This window comes from Ahaetulla prasina, chromosome 4, assembly GCF_028640845.1.
Source record: "Ahaetulla prasina isolate Xishuangbanna chromosome 4, ASM2864084v1, whole genome shotgun sequence".
NCBI classification, from domain to species: Eukaryota; Metazoa; Chordata; class Lepidosauria; order Squamata; family Colubridae; genus Ahaetulla; species Ahaetulla prasina.
In genome coordinates, this window is record NC_080542.1 from 127,892,799 (window position 1) to 127,916,735 (window position 23,937).

Sequence of the window (23,937 nt, forward strand, 5' to 3'; positions counted from 1 at the left end):
TGGCATGCCCTGCCTTTGCCATGCTTATGTGTCTTTGTATAAATAAGCTTTGCTTTTTGGTATGTGCGTGAATCCATTCTATGTGAGTAGAAGAATTTTGCTAGCTGCCTTAAGATTTGCATTCCCAAGTAGAATTGGATCATGATTTATATGTCTGCATCAGAGAAATAGGTTTGACATCTGAATGAATAAAACTTTTTATATGCTTGCCTAATAATTGCATTACAGTGAGCTGTTTGAAATATTTCCTCATACTTCAACCTATTTTATCTTCTAAAAAAACAACTATCAAATTGAAAAGCCATTTAAGTTAGTTCATCTGAAGGGAAGGGGGATATGATAATTTACGCAGCTTTGGACCTCTGAATATTTATATCATCCAGGTTTGTCACTTGGAAGGCGGCTATGGAAAAACTGACACCAGTGCCTCAATACTGGGTTCACTATTAAAGTAAGAGGCTAAGTCAATATGACTGAACCAAGTATTTCTAGAATACTTCATTAAGCAAATATAGCTACTGACCTGAAGAACAATTCTCCACATAGTGGTAGGTAATTATTTTAGAAGATATGAAATAATTTATTTCTATGTACAAAATAGGTCTAACATGAATTATTCAGCCCAATGTCCTTCATATGTATTGGACTGCAGAACCTATCAATCTCAGCCATTTAGTGTCCATAGAAACCTTGTCAATATAATTAAAAACTTGCTTGTGGCAAAATGTCAGTAATGCATATCTGTCTGTCTGTCTATCATCCATCCATCTATCTATCTACCTACCAATCTAACATATTTATTTATTTATTTATTTATTTATTTATTTATTTATTTATTTATTTATTTATTTATTTATTTATTTATTTATTTATTATTTACATTTCTATACCGCCCTTCTCCGAAGACTCAGGGCGGTTTACAGCCAAGTTAAAAAGACATATACAAAAATTAAAACACAATATTTGAAATTTAAAAATCTGAAGCCATAAGGCCGAATATTAAAATAACAAATAATAAAACCACTCAATTAAAAATTACTCTTAGGCCAATCCTGCTCATTGAAACAAAAAAGTCTTGAGCTCGTGCTTAAAGGCCCGGAGGTCGGGAAGAAGGCGTAGCCCCAGAGGCAGTTCGTTCAATAGGGTAGGTGCCCCCACAGAGAAGGCTTTTCCCCTGGGGGCCGCCAGCCGACATTGTTTAGCTGACGGCAACCCGAGGAGACCCTCCCTGTGGGAGCGCACAGGTCGATGGGAGGCTATTGGCGGCAGTAGGAGGTCCCGTAAGTAACCTGGTCCTATGCCATGGAGCGCTTTAAAGGTGATCACCAACACCTTGAATTGCACGTGGAAGACCACCGGCAACCAGTGCAGCTTGCGTAGGAGAGGTGTTATATGGAAGCTCCGAGATGCTCCCTCTATCCCCCACGCAGCCGCATTCTGTACCAGTTGAAGTCTCCCGGTGCTCTTTAAGGGGAGCCCCATGTAGAGAGCATTGCAGTAATCCAGGCGGGAGGTAACTAGGGCATGAGTGACAGTGCATAATGAATCCCGGTCCAGGAAGGGACGCAGTTGGCGGATCAGGCAAACCTGATAAAAAGCTCCCCTGGCAACGGCCGTCAAGTGTTCTTCCAACGACAGCCGTGCATCCAGGAGAACGCCTAAGCTGCGAACCAACTCCCTGGGGTCCAGTGACTCGCCCCCCACAGTCAGCGACGGAACTAGCTGAGTGTACCGGGACGCCGGCATCCACAGCCACTCAGTCTTGGATGGGTTGAGTCGAAGTCTGTTCATCCCCATCCAGACCCGAACGGCTTCAAGGCACCGGGACATCACATCGACGGCTTCGTTGGGGTGATCCGGAGTGGAAATGTACAGTTGAGTGTCATCAGCGTACAGCTGGCAACTCACCCCAAAACCACGGATGATCTCCCCCAACGGCTTCATATAGATGTTGAACAGGAGGGGCGAGAGAACCAACCCCTGTGGCACCCCACATGTGAGGTGCCTCGCGGTCGATCTCTGCCCCCCCGCCAACACTGTCTGCAAGCGGTCGGAGAGATAGGAGGAGAACCACCGAAAAACAGTGCCCCTCATTCCCAGGCCCCCCAACCGCTGCAGCAAGATACCATGGTCGATGGTATCAAAAGCCGCTGACAGATCAAGTAGGACCAGGATAGAAGAACAACCCCTATCCCGGGCCCTCCAGAGATCATCAACCAATGCGACCAAAGCCATCTCCATGCTGTACCCAGGCCGGAAGCTGAACTGGCACGGGTCTAGATAAACAGTTTCATCCAGGAACCGAGGGAGCTGATGTGCCACAACACTCTCAACAACCTTCACCACAAAACGAAGGTTAGAGACCGGACGGTAGTTCGATAAAATAGTTGGATCCAGGGAAGACTTCTTGAGGAGGAATCTCACTACCGCCTCTTTCAAGGCTGTGGGGAAGATACCCTCCTTCAAAGAAGCGTTAACAATTCTCTGAAGCCAGCCTCGTGTAACCTCCTGTGTGGCCAGTACCAATATCATGTACAAGAGATCCTTTAGTAGTACCATTAATTTTGCACTAGCTACAACCCAGATATTCTATATGTGCTACTTTTTTTTGCAAGAACCCCAGGTACATTTTTATCTTTGGTTCTTCATCTTTACGCAGCAGAGGTGGGTTTGAATTAAGCTCCCAAACTAGAAAGCTTAAAATCATCTACTTCCTTTCTTCTACTAGGAGTTTTCCCTTCCCTAATATTGTTACAAAACGTATTTTTAATTGTTTTCCATTTGAAGGTAGGAAACATTTCTCAACCATTGCAGAATCTTTCTATGAAATGGTGACTACATATGAAATATATTGCATATGGGATGTTCCATAAATAAGACACTGGGTGTTCTTTATTTTTTGTCTTGACCTATAACAGGGGTGTCGAACTGGCGGCCCATGGGCCAGATGGGTCACGTGCAGGCTATGCCCATCCCAGCTCCGCGAAGGGAAAAAAACATCATGTGATGGCAACATGATGCCCCAAGTTTGACATCGTGATCTATAGAAAAGGAAATGAATAGGCAAAAGAATTCAAAATTGTGCCTTTTCTAGCAGCATGAGTTTAAAAAAGAAAACAATAGTTGTATTCAGTATCTAGCCTAGTTATTACAATTATTATCTGTGGTTTTAATTATAGTTCAGTGGGATTTTGGAGAAAGAACTACATGTAAGATTTTGATGTATACCAGATTTTCAGGCCAAGATCTGCCTTTATGCTACAGCTTCTCTCTATAATCAACCAATTAAAGCTTGCTGTGGAACAGTTTAAATAAAAGGAAAAGCCTACCGCCACTTTTTGAACTATTTAAGTAGTTGAACTTGTTATTTGGGAATGGAAGATGGAAAATTCTGACCTGGGAGTTGTGCTCTTGATATATCTCAAAGGGCCAGAATGAGTCTGGCCTAAACATTTGGAACCCTGTGCTTAATTTCTTGTGGTTTTGAGGGCCTGTCACTTGAAAAATTAATTCAAGATGATAGGAATGAGATACACATGTCTTCTGCTTTTCAATTGCTGCAAGGAGAGCCATATTTCATGAAGTGAGGAATCTGAACTTGAGTCAAATCTTAAATGTAAACTACATAAAGCATTCACTTGTCTTGAGAACAAACCATTTTTTTTTTAAAGGAAATGTAAGACTTAACCGCTTAAAAGCAATTTATAAAATTAAGATTGAAATAAAGTCAGAAATCAGATTAATTTTGCCCTCCAATTTTTGCAGCTGCATTCTTAATGCCGTTTATCTGGAATTTAAAATATTTTGCAGTTGGATGGCTCTTAGAAGTCCTTCGTTTTGTTTAGCTCTTATCCTATACTTTCAATCGTGGGTTGTTTTATTCGGATGTCCATAAATTTAAACTTTTAAAATATTTTGTTAGTAGCATGTTCTCTAAAGAGACATATCTTTGGCATAATGAATATGAATACCAGCATAAATCTTTCCAAAGAGTGGAGTAATTGGTTGTTAAAATTTTCTATTTAAGTTATCACTATGGGACAATTGATGAAGTTCCAAAATCTTACCAAGAAAACTGCCAAGACTAGTCTTTGCAGTTGCCAGGAGTCAAAATTGACCTGAAGACGTGTGTGTGTGTGTGTGTGTGTGTGTGTGTGTGTGTGTGTGTGTGTGTTTGTGCATTCATATTCACAGTTAAGTTGCATACAAATTTATAAGAAAGATTTTTCATTTTTCTTAGGAAAAGAATTATATCTATTTAAAAAAATCTGGAATATAAATACCCAATTAACTAACGCTTAGGAAAATCTGTGATATTACCATTCCAAACACGATTATCCAGTTTGTTTTACCATTCAGGTGCTTAATTTTTGGCTTGAAATATGATTACTGTTTTGAGCTGTTCCAGTTTTCCAGCCTATTACTATGCATTTACTGTACTCCCAGGAACGTAATAGCCTCGCAGCTCCAATCCTGGGCTTTGCACAATCTCTACACAACATTACTAAGATAGGCCTGCTTGGGGCTAGGGTTGTTAGCTGTTTTTGTGGTTTCCTCCTTTGCTGAGGGTCTTTGCATTCTGCATTGATGTTCCGAAATCCTTGGATATCCAGCTGTTTGCAAAATGTCAGATATTTGGAACAGCAAGGTAAGAATTATATCCACATAAAAAATAATGCAATTCATTGTCATTTATATGCTTTCTAAATGTAAACAAAGTGCTGTATCAAGGCATCTCTTCTCTCCACCACCCTAATAACCGAACACATTTGCTTTTTCAGTTATCAGCATTCATTTTAGCATTTCATCTTACTGCTCTTTCAAAGGATTGTCTTTTTTAAAAAAAGCAGATTGTATTAATCATGTAATTAGCTTAGCTAGCAGTTAAATTAAGTCCTTGCTGATGCCAAGGTACCTTTAAAGCTTTTTTATGATACCGTTCATGTCTTCATGACATGTTTACAATAAGGGGAGGCTTGGTTGCTGACTTAAAAAATATTTTTTAAAAAAGGATTGTAAGAGTCAAGAGCTCAAACTTGGAAGCAAGAAACCATATAAAAACCTTTAATAAACTTTGCAAATATGTGACGGCTGCTTTCTAGTGAGTTTTATTAATACAGTTTTAATTCTGAGTCTATCTGAGCAATAAATTATACTTCTGAAACAGAAAAAGTACTAGACATGCATTCTGGATTAGCAGTTAAACTTGTGGAGAGAAGAACATTAAACTTCATCCACCACATTTAAAGTGAATGTGGGGTGGGGGGAGACAGTGCTACACTGCTTCATTATCAGTAAAACTTTACTTATGGAGAATTTTGAGATTATAGTAAATTAAAACATGCTTTGTTTTAAAATATGCTTCAATTTTTGGGTTCAAGCATTCTAGTGTGGCTTGGTATTTCATGGCTAATAGTGTGCCAGAATAATCTAGACTCATGATGGCGAACCTATGGCACGCATGTCAGAGGTGGCATGCAGAGCCCTCTCTGTGGGCATGCGCGCCATTGCCAGCTTCTCTTTGTGCGAGCTGGAGCACCAGAAATCCAAAGACAAGCTGGCCAATGCGGATACGTGTGCCAGCCACCTGGTCTTTGGGTTTCCAGCACTCTGATGCACAAGAAGACCAGCTGGCCGCCGTGCATGTGCGTGCCAGAAACCCAAAGACCAGCTGGCCACTGCACACATGCGCACTGGCCAGCTGGTCTTCAGGGTTCTGCTGCTCTGATGCGTGTGAAGACCAGCTGTCCGGCGTGCATGTGCACAGTGAAAACCTGAAGACCAGGTGGCCGGTGCGCATGCGGCTGGTCTTGGGGGCTCTGGCACTCTGGTGCATGCAAAGATCAACTTGCTGGAAAACATGCGCGTACTAGAAACCTGAACACTTTGGGAGGTCAGCCATTCCGGTTTGGGCACTCGGTGCCGAAAAGGTTGGCCACCACTGATCTAGATCTTTTTTTCTTCATAACTGTTCTTCATCCTTCTCTGTGTTGTCCTTTAGGGATACAAAAAAACCCACTGTGTGTTCTGTGTTGAGACTTTCATGGTGGAGAGAGTTACATTCCAGAACTTGTATTGAGTTATATACCATTTAAAATTTTATTAATAGCTGCCCTTTTTAGCAATACCAAGTAGATATTTTAACATGATTTTTGAGGTGATCCTTTCTGCCAATATGGATTGTTAGTCGCCGTCCTTGATCTGGCATCTCATTCTTATTGTTGCCAGTTATTGTATATGACTTCCCTCTAAAGTAAGAGATGATAGCTAAACATATATATCTTCTGGCTACCCACTAGAAGGTAAGCAAATAGGGAGGAAAATTCTGTTTTAACATCAGTGTAGTTAAAAGCAACTTAAAATTGTTTCATACAAGCAATCTTATGAAACTTTGGTAGAAAAAACATGTTGAGTAAATAAAGTATATGATTTTGCCACTGTTAGTGCAAATTCAAAAAAAAACCCTGATTTTCAAACAAAATCATAACAGTATATAATTTGTAACCTCTAATTTAAGTAATGCATGTTTTCTTTGTTATGGGGTGAGGGGAAAAATCTAAAACCGCATACACAAGAAATAAAATGAAGATCTGCAGAAGATAGTTTCTTGTTATCCAAATGATTAATTTCTCTTCAGATAACATTTTATTGATTACTTATTATTTATCTCCCTTTTAGTTGAGAATCATGGACATTGATAAGAGAAAGCTATAAAATGAGTGATTTAGCTAGGTTGGTTTGTAAAAACAATTCAGCAATGCCATCCCATTCTAGTACTTGGCATATCAGTGGCATAATGCCAAATATAAATGTAAAATGGAGGTCACATGTCACCATTTTTTGGGATTCATCCATGTCATAGGTTATTGCTGATAAAGGCTATGCGATTTTTCTTCCATACTTTTTCATATAATCTCTTCTGACAGTTTTATTTACATCTTGCCTTAAAAATATGTCTTCATAAAAGACTTTATCAGGGATCAGGCAAATTTATGTATTTATGGCTGTCTCAGACAGTCCGCAAGACAGTCTGGGATCATTTTGAAGTTAGTATAGACACTGAAGTCTACAGAAAGGGCTTTTATCAGATATGTAATTTGGTAACTTCTCTTTGTAGTGATTTTTGCTTCTTAAAGCTATCCCTACCAAACTGTTTGTATTAAACAATACCACCAAATTGCTAGTTATTAGTATCTGTTTATTTATCAAATAGATGATTATTGGGACTTATGGATGATTATGATTATTTTAATGGAAGTACAATGCAGAAGATGTTCTTTCTATAAAGAAGTATGATTTAATACACACACATACACACACACACACACACACACACACACACACACACACCAAATAACTAATACTATTTGACGGGTTTGTACAGACCAAGCATAATTGAAGTAAGATTTAGAAGTATTTTCATAGTTCTAGTTCATATTTCATAAGTTTCTACTTTCTTTTATCTCTACACTCTGCCCAGTCTTGTCTGCTTTGAAATATGAACACTTAAATCATTACAGGTTAATTGCTATTTAAGGCTCAAAATGCCATTAACTATTTTAAGATTTTTCCTTACTGTCAGACTGTGTATTGGTGGATAACTTTTTCCACCACTCTGTTTCAGATTTTGACAAAGAGAATTTGTTTACGTATAAAACGCCAAGATTACTCCAGAGCAGGAGGAGGACTTTAAGGTAAAACATTCTTTGCGCTTCTTATGTATAATGAATCAGTTTGCAATGAGACCAAAAAAGAACAGGTTAATTTCCTTTAGTTCATGACAGTGATTTGAGAAGAAATTGATCTCACTCCTTAAGAAATGTGTGTAATCAATTGACACACAAACTAAAACCTTTGAACAAAAAATACCATACATTCCAAAATGAGCATTTGATTTTGTGATATTTTTATGCAATTCTCAAATAGAAATCATGTCCTTTGTACTGATTTAATGTCATGATGTTGGGGTCCTGTGCTAATGCTGTTTATGCTTTTGTCACTGTATTGTACACACATTAGCATGTGCCTCTTTCAGGTAAATACCACATTTTAGATTCTCAAGGAAGTGGTTTTTTACTCTGAAATCTAATACAACAATAAATACATGGTTTTGTGCAGATCTAAATATGCACATGTATCATCTCTCCTGTGGGAACTGCATTGGCTTCTGATTTACTCCGGGTCCAATTCAAGGTGTTGGTTGCCAGCTTCAAAGCCCTACATGGTTTGGAATCAGGTTGTTTGAAAGACCATCTTCTACCCAATCTACCAGAGCAAGGAGGTAGGGAATTTATGGTCCTTTCTCCTAATGAGGTACTTCTAGCAGGATCAACAAGTAGGGCCTTCACCGGGGAGGCTCCCTCCCTGTACAGCAGCATCCCTGCAGAGATAAGATTGGCCTCCACTCCTTCACAAGGCCCCAAAGACTTGATTTTGCCAATTGACCAAGGAGTCACTGAATGAGATGGAGCCTAGAATAATAATTTGATTAGTATCACCAGGAGTTGGGGAGTTATTGCTTTTTTGTTTTTATTTTTGTAAGCTACCGAGAGTCACAGAGAGTGAGCTGGATAGCCATATAAATTTTCATAAATAAATTAATGGCAGAAGAGATGCAATACCTGGTATTTTTGTATATGATTCTTTAAATGGTTAGGCCTTGAAAAATACATAGTATGTTTGCCTTTATTTTGAGATGAAATTTGTTAAATTCTGACTTTCCCCATAGGAGTTCAAGGTGATAGCCATCATTTGAAGAGAGATAAAATGAGCCATAATGACACAATATGATTCTCCCCAGGGTTTATGTTATTCACAATTAGGTTAATAGAATGGATGAAAGGCTGCATGTCACAACATAGTGAGCTCTTTGTCACAATTAATACTTGCAATAGCACAAGAGTTTAGCAGGTTAACTAAGCAGTTTGCTTTAAACTACCTGGGTTTAAAATAGTAAAGAAGAAGAAAAAATTAAAACACCTAATTCTGTAGGCCATTTTTTATGGTCACTAGCAAATAGCATAAGTTGTATGTGGGCGGTGGGGAGGAAAAGGGATAATTTTTTTTCATCATCTTTTTGTGATTTGCAAACTTAGGAAAATATTCAGTCTATTTCTTGCACCGGATACTGTAACAGAAAGATATGCATATCATGACTTCTGTTTTTATTCATTTATTAGATTTTTTTAAATCCTTCTTTTATTATTTTTTATAAATAACTCAAGGTGTGAAACATGCCTAATGCTCCTTTCTCCTCCTATTTTCTCTACAATAACAATCCTGTGAGGTAGGTTGGACTGAGAGAGAATGATTAATCCAGTCACCTAGGCTTTCATGCCTAAGACAGGACTAGAATTCTCAGTCTCCTAGTTTCTAGGCCAGCACTTTAACCACAACAAAAACTGGCTCTAGAATTTGTTTTTTCCCCCACTTATGTTCTCAAAGACTGCTTGGACAAGTCCTTGCGGTTTTCTTGACAAGGTTTTTTAGGATGGTTTGCCGTTTACTCATTCATCAGGCTAAGAAAAGTGACTGGCCCAGTCACCCAGCTGGCTTTGTGCCCAAGATGAGGTTAGAAGTCACAGACTCCCAATTTCTAGCATGATAGCTTAAGCACTACATCAAACTGGGTTTTATAATTTGTAAATAATTACTTCTAATTAACTATAATTTGTACTTTAAAAAATGGAATTAGTGAAGTCTATAAGTAAATTGTCTAGGTTTACTGTAGGTTATTAAGTTACAAGACTAAATGCTGCTTGAAATATGACCTGTATCACACCAAAACATTAATTTTCCAAGTGATTAATATCCCATTTTCATAACATTAAGAATCTGAGGTAAATTCACTATACTACCAGAAAAGTATGACAAAGGGAACATATATTAATACTGCATGTTTTGACAGCAGTGAGAATTGTATTTGCACAACACTGGAAAAATGAGGAAATTCTTAAAGATGAAAATGTAATTAAAAAAATACTAGACTGTGCGGAAATGGATAGGTTAATATTAAACATAAAGGATAAAGAAGATGCAGAGTATTTTTACAACATGGGATTTGTTTTATCAATGGTTAGGTAATAAAGGTAAAAATTAAAAGTTAGTTTTTGGGGAGGAAAATAAGAAAAAAGCAGATTGGCAGGTGGATTGGCCTCCTGGAATACCCCTAATCAGCTGTTCCCAGAGATGAATTTTAGCAACAGGTTCCTTGGTTGTGAGCTCTGTGCCTTGCTTTTTTTGACTTTTTTTCCTGCCTCTGAAACTCTGTTTCAGAAAAAACTTCTTTCTGCCTCTGAAAGCCTCCAAAACAGATCTTCAGAAAAAAAGCCTCTGAAGCTCTTGTTTGAGAGCTTCTTTTCTGAAGCTCTATTTGGTGGCTTTTTTTCTGAAACTCCATTTGGGGGCTTCTTTTCTGAAGCTCTGTTTGGGGCTTCTTTTCTGAAGCTCCATGTCTGATGCTTTTTTCAGCCCCTGAAACCTCCCTTTGAGAAGCTGGGCGGGGCTACATTCGGAGCAGGGGTGAAATCTAAAAATTTTCCCTACCGGTTCTGTGGGTGTGGCTTAATTGGTAGGTGTTGCTTGGTGGTCAGATGACTGAGTGGGCGTGGCCAATAACAATAATAAAAATAATAAAGTAAACAATAAGAGGTACCAAAAAACAACTTTCACACTTTACACACACACAACACAACACAGCTGACTCACACACAATGTAAAAGCAGCTGCACTTCACTCAAAATGGCCCATGCAACAAGCAGGAACCTCACACAGCCACAAAAAGCTCAAAAACCAACTTTCACACTTTACACACACACATAACACAACACAACACAACTGACTCATACACACACACAAAATGCCACATACATTGTGAGATTTTGTGTAGTTATAGTGAAACTCTACAGAAACCTCAGAAAGCTGCACAAATATTTTATTATTTTATTTTATTTATATTTTTAGATAAAAGCAGTTAAATTTAAAACTTCCTTTTAGCAATTTAAAGTTAATTGCTATGTCTAAAAAAAACTCTTTAAAAAAACCCAATTAACTATTTTTTTAAGCTCCCCACCTCCAGTTACTTACCCTATTCAAGGGACAAGGCAAGCAGATTGAGTAGCTCATCAATGAGATGGATTGCAGGCAGGCAGATTGAGTTGCTAGCTGATGCAATTGATTCCAACAGCTGAAGCAAAGCAAGGTAGGAGCGAGCCCGAAAGAAGCAGCAAGTAGGCAAGTGAGGACCTGGTGATTAGGTAGCCTGAGTCGGCATGAGAGAAACATCTCTAGCAGATCTGGCTTTCAGCCCATTTATGTTTGATTCTTTCAGAGTCACTATGAGTTTTTTGACCAAAAATTTTCTTTTTTCTAATCAGGAAACATACCGGTCTACCAGGCTTGCTTTAGTCTAGCAGAGCCATACCAGTCTACTTGCCTTTTTTGGGAACGCACCAGTCTACCTTTTTAAAAAATAGAAGCACCGGTCTACTAGCCACCTACAGCACTGATCAGCTGTAGTGTGGCCCTTTGAAGCACCATGGCAGTCATTTAAGGCCATTTGCAGCTATATCACCACCGAGAGCTTCAGGGACAGAAAAGAGGAACAGCCAGGCGTTGGGGGAGGGCAGGGATTTTTTCCGAACTACCCGCCCCCATTGCTACTGGATCCCGCAATCCCGTCTGAACCGGGAGCATTTCACCCCTGATTCGGGGTATAAGATGCACCCAGATTTTCACCCTCCTTTTGGGGGGGGGAAAGTGCGTCTTATACTCTGAAAAATACGGTGTGTATGTTAAAGAAAAATGTATAAATTAAAATTTAAAAATAAGGAATCTGAGGTAAATTAATTAAGAATGAAGTAAATTCTGCTGTAAGAGACTTCGTGCATGATCTAAAAGTTTTAACATATATCAATTTAATAAATATAGAGGAAATATCTCAAACTATATGGAAATAATATAATCAGAAAAATAAGTGTAGGAGGTTGTCTTTCAGGTCAAATTCAAGAGCTGGTTGTTACCTGCCTTACTTGAGGGACCAGATCTCTCTATTTCCTCTACTCATTCGATTCAATCTGGCAGGATAGGCATCCTCCAGGCCCCAGTGATTAAAGAATGACATCTGTTGTTACCAGAAAGTGTGGCTTTTATGTCATAGCACCTGCCCTTTGGAGCACCTCTTTATCCATAATTAGCTTAGCTCAACTTTGCTAGCATTAAGGAAAGTGCTCAAAACCTAGCTGTTCTCCCAGGCATAGGAGTCAGGAGATTAGAGGGGCCTGTGAGGTTTGGTTGACGGCTGTTGAGAAGTTATCCTCAATTGCCATTTTCTGTCTTCCTATTACATGGATTTTCTTTTTGCTATATCTATTTTTTTTTATTCCCAGTGGTGGATTTCAACTGATGGTTTGTTTTGCACTCTCCATGCAAGTGCTTTTGGGTCTGTGCCCCCCGAGCCGGGCCCCCTGCCAGAAAGTGACTTGGAAAGTGAGGGGGAAGGGCCATCAGGACCTCGGGAGCACCGGCTTCCCTGGCTCAGCTCCAGGAGCCAGAGGCAGGCCAGGTGGAGGAGATAACGAAGCCTCCGTCCCCTGACGAAGCCTCCGTCCCCAGGCCACACCTCCAGACCCAGCTGATGGCAATCAGGCCTGGCTGGACCCTAGGTTTCATAGGCAGGAGAGGCGGGAACAATAGAAGCAGGGGTGGGGCAGGTCTAGGAAGTGCTGAGTCATGGAGCCACACCCCACAGGATATAAAAGCAGCGAGAACTGCTATGCCTCTTCGTAGCAGGCAAATCAACTGCTTAACTAAGAGCTGAAGTACTGTTTGTTGACTCATCGGCATCAAGGGAGATAACAGACACTTGGCAGACGCTCGCTAGTTTGCTGCCAGAGCTGATAGTGCCGGCTAATTAAGTCATCGCTCAGACGGAGGCGAGGAGGGACAGAACAAGCGCATTGCATTTAGGAATAGCTGAGGCATGGCAATCTGCTCTGCCACGCCTATCAGTTGGGCTAAAAATGAACGAATATAGGAAGGTATAGCGCAGGGACCGGCGGGAGGTCCCAGCTGACAGTTGGAGCGAACCAGTTTGCTCTTAGCTCACCATTGCCGCTACCGGCTTGCCTGAACTGGGAGAACCAGTAAAAACCCACCATTTTTTATTCTGTTATTTTCAAATTATTTTTGCAACCTAAACATGGATGCATTAATGAAGGATATATTAATTGTTTAGATTTTATTACTGTTCTTATGATATGTCTTCATATCATTCTTCAGTGAAAACCTGTCAGGGAAGTATAATCAAGATTGATCCCCAAATCTCCAGAACAGGAATAGTTGTGGAATCCTTGGTGTCATCTGATCTTGATTAGTTTCTTGCAAGCGTTTCATTAACCAACTAGATCAGTGTTAGAAAAGAGTTGGGTTTTCTCTCTGTTTATATGCTAGTGGTTTGCCTTGCCAGTGTTGGTGCAGGTGTTTTCTTTTTGATAGTTTCTTGATGTTACCTAGTTGGGTAATGAAATATCTGCAAGAAAACAGCCACGTTCAGAGAGCACCAGGATCCCCACAGTTCATCCCTGAACTATAAATATTCTGTTGTATTTATAGAAATAACTTTTAGAAAAGCAAACTTTCTAGGAATATGTGGACATTTGAAAATCTAATTTGCATTAATCTCTCATGCAATCAGCATAAATCTGGTTATAATCAGAATTGGCTCACAACTAGTTACATCAATATATCAAATTACAAAATAGTGTACTGCGTTCCAGACACTTTCAGTATTAAAAAGTATTTGAACTTGGTTTCTTTTTTTCAGTGTATGTATATAGGCTACATGAGACTTCAAAATTCATCAATTAGGAATAAATAATCCAAAAACAATACTTAAGATAGAGAATGACACTTGAACAATAATGCAGTTTAATATGATAGATGCATTTTGACATCCCAGGATTGCTGTCTACAGATATCTTGTAACATCTTTGATGTCCTCTATACATAGAGTCTGTTAGTCAGTAATCACCATAACTTCTAACTATCCAGGATAATTGCAAAGTTTAAATAACGGAAGATAAAATCATCATAAAATTATATGCCATTTTTCTTTAAACTTTATCCCCAAGTTTTGTTACAAAATTTATCCTGAACTTCATTCAAAGAGCTCAATAGAAATATACAGTATAAGTACAGTACTGTAAGAATAGGTCAATGCTTACATTAAAACATAGGCTGGAAGAGCTCCCTACTTCACTTCCTAAACTATAGGGACATTGCAATGACTTCAACTAAAAAAAACCCTTCCCTTGTCCTGGTAACCTTCTATTAATTAGCTTTTGAAAGGAAATACACATGGTACGCAGTTTTTGTATGATAGTAAAAAACTTGTTTCTCAAGAAATCTCATACCAAACCAGCTGGTGCTCCTCAAACAAATTGGATTGAAACTTTAAAAACCCTAGCTAGTATGGCTGATAGTCAATGGTTATATGAATTACATCCAACATATCAAATGCATTACCTAGGCAAAACCAACATATTGAATTGTGTCTGGAAACACACAGGGACCTTCCAGAATTGGAAAATTTCTCACTGCTCCCAGAAAATATTCTGGCTGTTCAGTGAATATAGAGAGGATGTAAATTCTTGTTATTCATATTTCCATAAAAATATAAATAGAGAAGTTTCTAAGTACCTGTATTATGGAATACTATGTTTCATACTAAAATCAAAAGAATTATCAGCTACAAAACATTATTACATGGACTACATCATTTGTAACCTCACTTACCCTGTGTATATGTGAGTAGATATATAATTTCTTTTGAGAGCAGGCAACAGAATTTCATTTTTAATGTTGACTAGTGTAATCACAGTAAAAAATGACAATAAAGATTATCTTCAATTTTTTGCCAATGTTGAGAACTGATCCTGTTCTTCTCTACTCCTTATTATGTCCATGATAAAAATAATCTGTGTGTTTTAATATACTGTAACTAGATTAATATCTGGAGTTCCTGCAGCTTTGTTAAAACAAGATGATAATAATAATAATAACAACAGAGTTGGAAGGGACCTTGGAGGCCTTCTAGTCCAACCCCCTGCCCAGGCAGGAAACCCTGCACCATCTCAGACAGATGGTTATCCAACATTTTCTTAAAAATTTCCAGTGTTGGAGCATTTACAACTTCTGCAGGCAAGTTGTTCCACTTACTAATTGTTCTAACTAAAGTGATGATGTTTTAGTTTTCAGAAAGAGTTTTCATTTGAAGATAAAGAAGACTTTTCAAACAGCACTAAAGATATTGATGCCAGCCTTTTAGCAGTGTTGCCAAAAGGTACGTACAAGGCTAGTAATAGTCATGTTTCTTTATAAATAGCATCATAATATATGTACTATAAAACACTTAATCTTGGAACAGAATTTATTTCAGTCCATGCTAAATGTGACAAAGCAGAATAAACATTAAATATATGCTCTTCCAACAGTTCAGTTTTACCACCCAAACAATGAAACTTGAATATCCATCAGTTCTTTGATATGAATATCATTGTTTAGGTATACAAATTGAACTTGGGAAAGCATTTATTAGTTTATTCTGGCATGTCATATTTAAGCTATAAAGGATATATTTTAAAGGATATATTTTAATTGTAAGTTATTCTTAAAGCAATTCGAGTTTTTAATAATCTCTGCCTTCAAAGTCCATGTCTAATTGCAGTTGTTTAAAATCATATGTCTTGTTTCGTTCAATGACTTGCATCCAATGAGAGGGAGGGAGGGGGGGACAGAAATTTGGACAATTTGTGAGGAATTGGGATTAGAGAAGTGTGCTGAATATACCTATTTCATGTCTTAAAACCCTCCCAGCTCTCATCTCACATACAAATTGATGTAAATGTAGACTCCATTCAGAATGAAGACATGGAATCTTGTGTGCACAAATTTTTTATCTTTGGTCTAAATGCTCACCCTGGACTTCAGTGTGTAACTACAGATCCAGATAAACACTGAGATGTGATTCAAGCTGCTTATTATAGAAGAAGGCAATTGCTGTTTTGCACAAGTGTGGATGATCATCAGACTGTAGCTTCCCTTAAATACAGCTATTCTGACTTTGAATATTTTGACTGTTCTTGCTAAGTGTTCATTACCACATTGCTTTCATGAAATGATTAAGGTTGTTATTGCAACAGGAACTGATCACAGGTAGAACAATAATACTTAGACTTATATACTGCTTTACAGTGCTTTACAGCCCTCTCTAAGCAGTTTACAGAGTCAGCATATTGCCCCAACAATCTGGAGCCTCTGCATTTAAAAAAAAATGTCCATAGGCTTGTTTTCTAGTAATCTTTCGTTTGGACAATTTCAAGATATCATTATTAAACTAATACTGTATGCCTTTCTGTTGTGGCTGGAATTACAATAAGGAATTCAATTTTGCTTTTAAAATAAATTGAAAAATACTGTCCTGAGATGTCTATCTAAGAGGAACCTTTTTATGCCTTAAGAAGTTTCTGCCAGATATTTGTTCCTTAATTATAATAGGAAGACTGTTCTTTTCTGTAATTTAAAGCTCCTTGAAAGGCACTGATGTAGGCCAAAATATGCTCTTTCTTTTATTACTTTGATATATTTGTGGTGTATTTGGGATATTCCTAGGGCTTGCATATCTCAACTCCTGAAATGTGTCTGTTGGGTTCATTAAACATACTTTGAACATCACACGGCTTTTAAACAAAATGATTTCTAATGGAATATATTTAACATAACCCAGTTTATATTATGGAGGCATCATGCTAAATAAAGTTGTTGCTGACATTCTGCATTCAAAATCCATAAAATAAAAGGATTTAAGGAAATCTGGGACAAATCATTACAAAGGCACATACTTTTAAAATGCCTTTTCCTTCTTTTCTAAAAATTCTGTTAAATTGTGGCTTGACTGGACTAACATTCTGCAGCTTCCATGTGCTGGCTGGGGAATTCTAGAAATTGAAGTTCACACATCTTAAAGTTGCTAAGGTTCAGAAACACTGAGCTAAACTTTATTCAGCATATCTATATGAAATTACTTACCTTTAGTAGAATTGTGAAAAGAGTAAGTAGGTGATTTGCACTTGTGTCATATATACTGCAGAATGTAAAGAAAAAGCACCATTTAATATGTGTTCCAGGAATTTATAAGATCTTCTGCATATCTTTATATGTAAGCTGATATGAATTTTAGTTATATGAACATATTGCAGAAGTCTATGTATTAACTTGTATTGACATTAAAATTAAAATATATTAACAATTATCTATGAAGATAGGCTCTAAACTAGGTAATTGATACGTTCTCTCTGGAATTTAAAGCATGGAAAATGTGTAGCCCTAGATAGATTTGTGTGTGCTATTTTTGTCTCAAGTCTTGCTCAGAAAAGTTTTGGGAAATATTTCTTACGGCCATTGCTTTTATTTCGGCCTACAAAATTGCATCATATTTGCCTATAATATTGTTGTGACTAGGCCCAAGTAGTTATTACCAGACACAATCAGTCCTAAACAAACATATTATTATTATCGTCCAGTCTCCAACCTTCGCTTTGTGGCGAAGGTTGTAGAGAGTGTGGTTGCATGGCAGCTTCCCCGGTACCTGGATGAAGCTGTCTATCTAGACCCGTTCCAGTCCGGCTTCCGGACCGGTCACAGTACGGAGACAGCTTTGGTCGCGTTGGTGGATGACCTTTGGAGGGCCAGGGATAGGGGTTGTTCCTCTGCCCTGGTCCTATTAGATCTCTCAGCGGTTTTTGATACCATCGACCATGGTATCTTGCTGCACCGGTTGGAGGGGTTGGGAGTGGGAGGCACCGTTTATCGGTGGTTCTCCTCCTATCTCTCCGACCGGTCGCAGACGGTGTTGACAGGGGGCAGAGGTCGACCGCGAGGCACCTTACTTGTGGGGTGCCTCAGGGGTCGATTCTCTCGCCCTCCTGTTCAACATCTACATGAAGCCGCTGGGTGAGGTCATCAGTGGTTTGGGGTGAGTTATCATCTGTACGCTGATGATACTCAGCTGTACTTTTCCACCCGGACCACCCCAATGAAGCTGTCAGTGCTGTCCCGGTGCCTGGAGGCCGTCACGGGTCTGGATGGGGAGAAACAGACTCAAGCTCAATCCCTCCAAGGCGGAGTGGCTGTGGATGCGGCACCCGGTACAGTCAGCTGCAGCCGCAGCTGGCTGTGGGGGCGGTTATTGGCCCCAACGGAGAGGGTGCGCAACTTGGGTGTCCTCCTGGATGGGCGGCTGTCGTTTGACGATCATTTGGCGGCCGTCTCCAGGAGGGCCTTCCACCAAGTACGCTTGGTGCGCCAGTTGCGCCCCTTTCTTGACCGGGATGCCTTATGCACGGTCACTCATGCCCTTGTCACTTCCCGCTTGGACTATTGCAATGCTCTCTACATGGGGCTGCCCTTGAAGTGCACCCGGAGGCTGCAGCTAGTTCAGAATGCAGCTGCGCGGGTAATAGTGGGAGCGACTCATTGCTCCCATGTAACACCAATCCTGCGCTGGCTTCCTGTGGTCTTTCGGGTGCGCTTCAAGATTTTGGTTACCACCTTTAAAGCGCTCCATGGCTTAGGACCCGGGTACTTACAGGACCGCCTGCTGTTACCTTTTGCCTCCCACCAACCCGTACGCTCACACAGAGAGGGCCTTCTCAGGGTGCCGTCCGCCAAGCAATGCCGGCTGGCGGCCCCAGGAAGGGCCTTCTGTTGGAGCTCCTACGCTCTGGAATGAACTTCCCCCTGGTTTACGTCAAGTGCCTGATCTTCGGACCTTCCGCCGTGAGCTGAAAACGCACTTATTTATTCAAGCGGGACTGGATTGATATTTTATTGGGGTATTTATGTCTTATGATTTTAAATGGTTTTAAAAATTTTGGCCATGTTATAATATTTCTTTTTAATTTCTTTTTAATGTTTATACATTGTATTTTTACTAGGCTGTACACCGCCCTGAGTCCTTCGGGAGAAGGGCGGTATAAAAATTGAAATAAATAAATAAATAAATAAATAAATAAAATATTTTATTAGAATATCTGAGAATTACTTCATTCTCAGCTCAGTCCAAATTAATTCCAAAACAAAGTCCTTCAGAAAAAGTCCTTCAGCCTTATCACAAACGTTTGTCTTCTTTGGCACCCCACAGTTCAGAAACAGGAGACAGACAAGAAACAATTGTAGCAAAGTTGCTTTCCTACAAAGAACCCAAGAGCCGTTGCTGCTCTTTTAAGCTTTATGGGAGGGGCCAATCATGTCCTAGCCTTAGTCCGGAGTCATCCTTTTTGCTTTAGCTGCTCTTGCCTTCTGGAAGCTCTTTGTATGCTAGGAACTAGCTCCTTCTGTTCCTCTGCCTCTCTGCTGTCCACTTCGGGAGGACCGGAGTCCGTGCATCGCTCCCAGATGGCCCTGGCCCATCTCTGCCTCTTACGCAGAGCCCTCGTCCGGGGCTTCCCTTGACTCCAGGACTGACCCATTGTCCTCCCCAGCCTCCTCACTGTGTGATTCCGCTGCCAGACCCGAGGCTGCTGGCAGACCACAACAAGTATAGTACTCAGTGCAAACTTTACATCTGTTCTTCAATGACTCATTTCTGAGAATGGATCAATGACATTCAGGCATTAGATCATATAAAGAAGGAAAGTGCATGTATGTTGGAGGGTAAAAAACATACTTCACACTATTTCTGGAGTTTCAGTATGGTTCCACGGATAGCATTCTAAAAGAAATGTATGCTCTGATCATAAGATCCATTATATTAAAGGCTAGAATAAGTTTTAGTCCTGCCCTAAATGTGAAAGCTAAATGGATGGGTTTTGACCAGGCACATTATCTCATCCCTAGGAAGTCAAAGGCAATAATAAATCAGTTCCTAATATGTTGACCAGAAGACTGTAGAGACTTCTCCAAGGAGTCATCAAATGTCAAGACTGATCTGAAGATACAAAATGTTAGACTCCTCTGTCCATGTATCTAATAATGGTCATTTTGATAATATTACTACCATACCATACCGAATAGCAATCTTTATTTATTTAATCAAACTGATATAGACATGCAGCTCTGAGCAGTGTATAAATTTAGCAATCATAATATAAAAAGTTATAAAAATATAAGCAATCATTATTTTTAAAAAATTAAAAATCATTAAAAGAATTAGAGTTACAGACCACAAGCCACAAGTATAACAATCACCTGTTACTCATAACGAGAGAGCTGCTTTAAAATGTTGCTGGCTCCCTGGAACCCCTTAACCTGGCTACATAACCAAGTCTTGGAGAACTTCCTAAATTTAACGACAGAGCTTACCTATGTTCAAAGGGAGCAATGTTCCATAGACAGGCCCTACGGCACTGAAGTCCCACCTCCTAGGCACCATCCAGTATAGGTCCCTCTCAGATGAAATCCTTAGCATGTCCTCTCTATCGGATCTAATGGGATGGGTTGATATAATCAAGAATCACCACACATGCCATGAAGGACTTTAAAGGTCAAAACCAGCATCTTGAATTAGCCTGGGGGAAAAAAGTTTTAGAGCAGAGGTATGACGTGTTATTCTAAAAATCTTCTGTGGATATCTGCTATGGAAGAAAGACAGTTAAGGTAATTCAACAAATAGATGTTGGTCAAATAGATGACCAACTTTGATGCATAACTACATATCATTATGGAACATTTAGAGCAGCATTTTTAAAAATTCTGTAAACTTTAAGATATGTGGATTTCAACTTTAAGATGTGTGAACAGGCAGCTTTTTTGGTTGAAGGATTTGAAAAGTTGAAGCCCACACTGTAAGATCGAGAAACACTGAGTTAGACTATTAATATTATTCTGATAGAGTTAGTGACTTGCAAACATGTGCATAATATATATCCTATGGGAAGCAAGAAAGATAAACTGAGCAAGCAAATAATTGGTAGGTGATCACTATCTCATTTCATTTATTGACAATTGCTTTATGAAAACACAAGCATTTCTTTTTACAACTATATTGTTTCAAATTTCTAATGTTTGTTTATTTTTTATTTTTTAGTTTCTGAATTAAGAAAACTCTTTGAACCAAACAGGCAGGATATTTTGGAAATGAAAAGGTATTTCTCCATCTTTATGTTAAGCAAAGTATAGATGGTTTTATAAAAATTGCTTCAGCATCCTTTTCCCTAAGTGACATTTATGTTATATTCTCTTATTTTTATTCTCTCTTTTACAGGAAAGAGAGGATAGCTAGGCGTTTAGAAGGAATTGAAAATGATGTTCAGCCCGTCCTTCTGCAAAATTGTCCTGGGTTGGTCACCCATCGTTTATTAGAAGAGGATACACCAAGATACACGCGTGCGACTGATCCATATAGTCCTCATTTTGGTAATATGTTACCAAATTTGTGATATATATTCATGTTGTCCAAATGCTGTACGATTGAGCTGCTAGAAGCTGTCATTAGCTAGGGTATTATGAATGTTACTGCTTTTACCTTATAAAGAATATTAGAGAATATTATCATTGGTTAAATTCAGACATGCATATAGATTTGGCAGAAACTTCTATCAGAAGAGTGAAATAACTTTTGGCTGGTTCTGGTTCTTCTTGCAGCATTCACTGGTACTCCCCAAACTATTTCCAGAGGGTTTTTTCAGAGCTCTAACGTAGATACAAATGGTTCTAAATTTACAACCACAATTATGACTTGAATTTTGGTTGTACATTGTTTTAATTATAAGTTGAGGAACAGACATGCCGAGGCCCAATTTTTCAGTGGCAGTTATTAAGCAAATCACATAAGTAAGTCTGAATCATGCGATCATTAAGAGAACCACATGGTTGTTAAGTGAATCTGTTCTCTCAAATGGGTGGGTTTTTGCCATCAGTGAGCAAAATACGTTCAAAACTGGCAAAAAAAGGTTGCAAATTACGGTCACGTGACCCTGAAATGTGATCATAGAGATGCAGTGCAATGTTTTATGATGGCTGGAAGTCCTTTATAGGCAACAACTTCTTCAAATCTTTGGTCTTAAATTGAGGATTACCTGTAGATAGTTCATGAAACTGCAAGTCAAAGGAGGATCCTTAAATACCTAAGACATTTTTAAATATATTTGTAAACACGTCGTTTGATTCTGAATGTAGTAGAAATCGGGGAATTCCTGACTCTTTTAAAGACATAAAATGTCTTTAAAAACGTGATTACAATGAAAAATCCAGTGGTGTTTTTCAACCTGAGGGAGAGAAGGAAAGAATCTAAAAAGGTCCATAACATTTTTAACCAAGATCTGAGGAGTTTCCTAACTCAAAAGCAATTGGCAGAGAAGTGAAAGGCTACCCCAATTCTATTAGGCTTTTCCCCAGATGTGTTGCGACTAAAATTCCTAGAATTTCAGCCAGCAAGGTCAAATATTTGAAGGACTGTATCTTCAAGAAAGCTGCCTTGTCTATGTTTTCAACTGTAGCTGTGGTAAACAGCAATGCTTTAATTTCAGATCATTACTTAGATTTTTTAAAGTCCAGCATATGCTTTATGCTGATACATCTGATTCTTTTGTGTTGTTATAGGAAGATCAAATGAAAAGGAATTTTCAGATTCTCTATTAGAAAATCAGCCTAAATCCAGGCATCAAGTAGAATCCACAGCAGGAAAAACAAAAATCCCTTCTTACAGTCCTTTAGTTATGGATCCCCAAGGACTTGAGTCCAAAGCTGAGAGGATAGCTAGGTACAAGGCAGAAAGACGTCGGCAACTGGCTGAAAAATATGGAGTCTCTATAGATTCCGAAGTGGATTCAGAATATTTACCCAAGTACACAAGGACAAAGAAAGACCAAGATGTGTCTGAGAAGAAAGTATTGAAAGGTGGGAAAAAAGAGGATGAAGATAAAGATCACAGTTCTCCATATTCATTGAGGTTTGAGAATAAGGAGCTGAGGAATGCTGCTTCTGATTCAAAGGAGTTTCCTGGGCATGATGACAAAGAGAGTTCTCTGGAAATAGAAAAACTCCATTTGAATGAAGGCAGCGAACCAACAGTCCATGAAGCTGGCTTGATCAAATACAATATACCCTCTGCATCAGAGAATTCCACAGGTTTCTCACTTCTGCGCTATGACTCTTCCGTAAATGAAGTACCAAGTTCACCAAAGCAAACTCAGAGTGTTTCTCTTTCCTCACCAAAGCCGGGAACACTACTAAGTCCTTCCCTGAATGATCCCAAATTAGGGTAAGTCTGCTGTTACTATCATTGTTTACTGATAAACAATGATTTATATGAGCCAAAGACTTTACAGTAGCTCAATGTTTGATCTACAGATAAAAATGATGATAATAAAGGAAATGCATCTATTGTGCACTCAGATTTAATATTAGAAGTATAAATAATATTTAGAAATAAGTCATATTTGATTTACTAATTACTAATAATATAGAAAAAGGAAAGAGGAATGCTTCTAAAATGAGTTTTGAAAAAGAAGTTGAAGCAATGATATAGATAAAATCCTTTATAATTGAAAAGCTCCCTGAATGGAGCATTAGCAGAGAATGCTTGAAAATCCACCGAAGAAGCAGAAAAATATGAATGCATACTTGTTTGTACTTCTATTAAGAGAGTGAAAAAAAAGCATAAAAAATAGCAGGCCCAACTTTATGCAATGAGAGATTTATAGAGACCATCTCCTGTTTTTTTAAAGCCTTGTTGAGAATGAAAAGAAATTTGAAAAAAAAAACAAATTAACACTTCAAAACATGACAATAACAGTAGATAGTCCCAACCAATAGGGAAAATTAGCTGGAAGTTATTGTTTAAGAATATCTGAAGGGTCCATTTTTCCTCACTGTGTCATATATTATACATGGAAAATGCATGTTTCATTCATTATCAACCCTTTGCAAAAGTGTACTTAA

At 38.7% G+C, this 23,937-nt stretch overlaps 1 protein-coding gene across 26 annotated transcripts in view; it reads left to right on the plus strand.

The window, feature by feature from the left end:
• SVIL (supervillin) overlaps nucleotides 1–23,937 on the plus strand; it is a 186,749-nt gene that overhangs the window by 90,684 nt on the left and 72,128 nt on the right. For 13 of the 26 annotated variants that reach the window (XM_058184297.1, XM_058184302.1, XM_058184305.1 and 10 more), the window contains exons 1-6: nucleotides 4,573–4,648; nucleotides 7,625–7,694; nucleotides 15,249–15,340; nucleotides 21,083–21,140; nucleotides 21,260–21,411; nucleotides 22,597–23,257. In XM_058184297.1, coding sequence (XP_058040280.1) covers nucleotides 4,588–4,648; nucleotides 7,625–7,694; nucleotides 15,249–15,340; nucleotides 21,083–21,140; nucleotides 21,260–21,411; nucleotides 22,597–23,257 — 1,094 coding nt within the window. In that variant the 5' untranslated portion in view covers nucleotides 4,573–4,587. Of the gene's footprint in view, nucleotides 1–4,572; nucleotides 4,649–7,624; nucleotides 7,695–8,247; nucleotides 8,282–15,248; nucleotides 15,341–21,082; nucleotides 21,141–21,259; nucleotides 21,412–22,596; nucleotides 23,258–23,937 lie in introns of those variants that run through there. The other 13 variants (XM_058184309.1, XM_058184300.1, XM_058184307.1 and 10 more) reach the window with 3 other exon arrangements.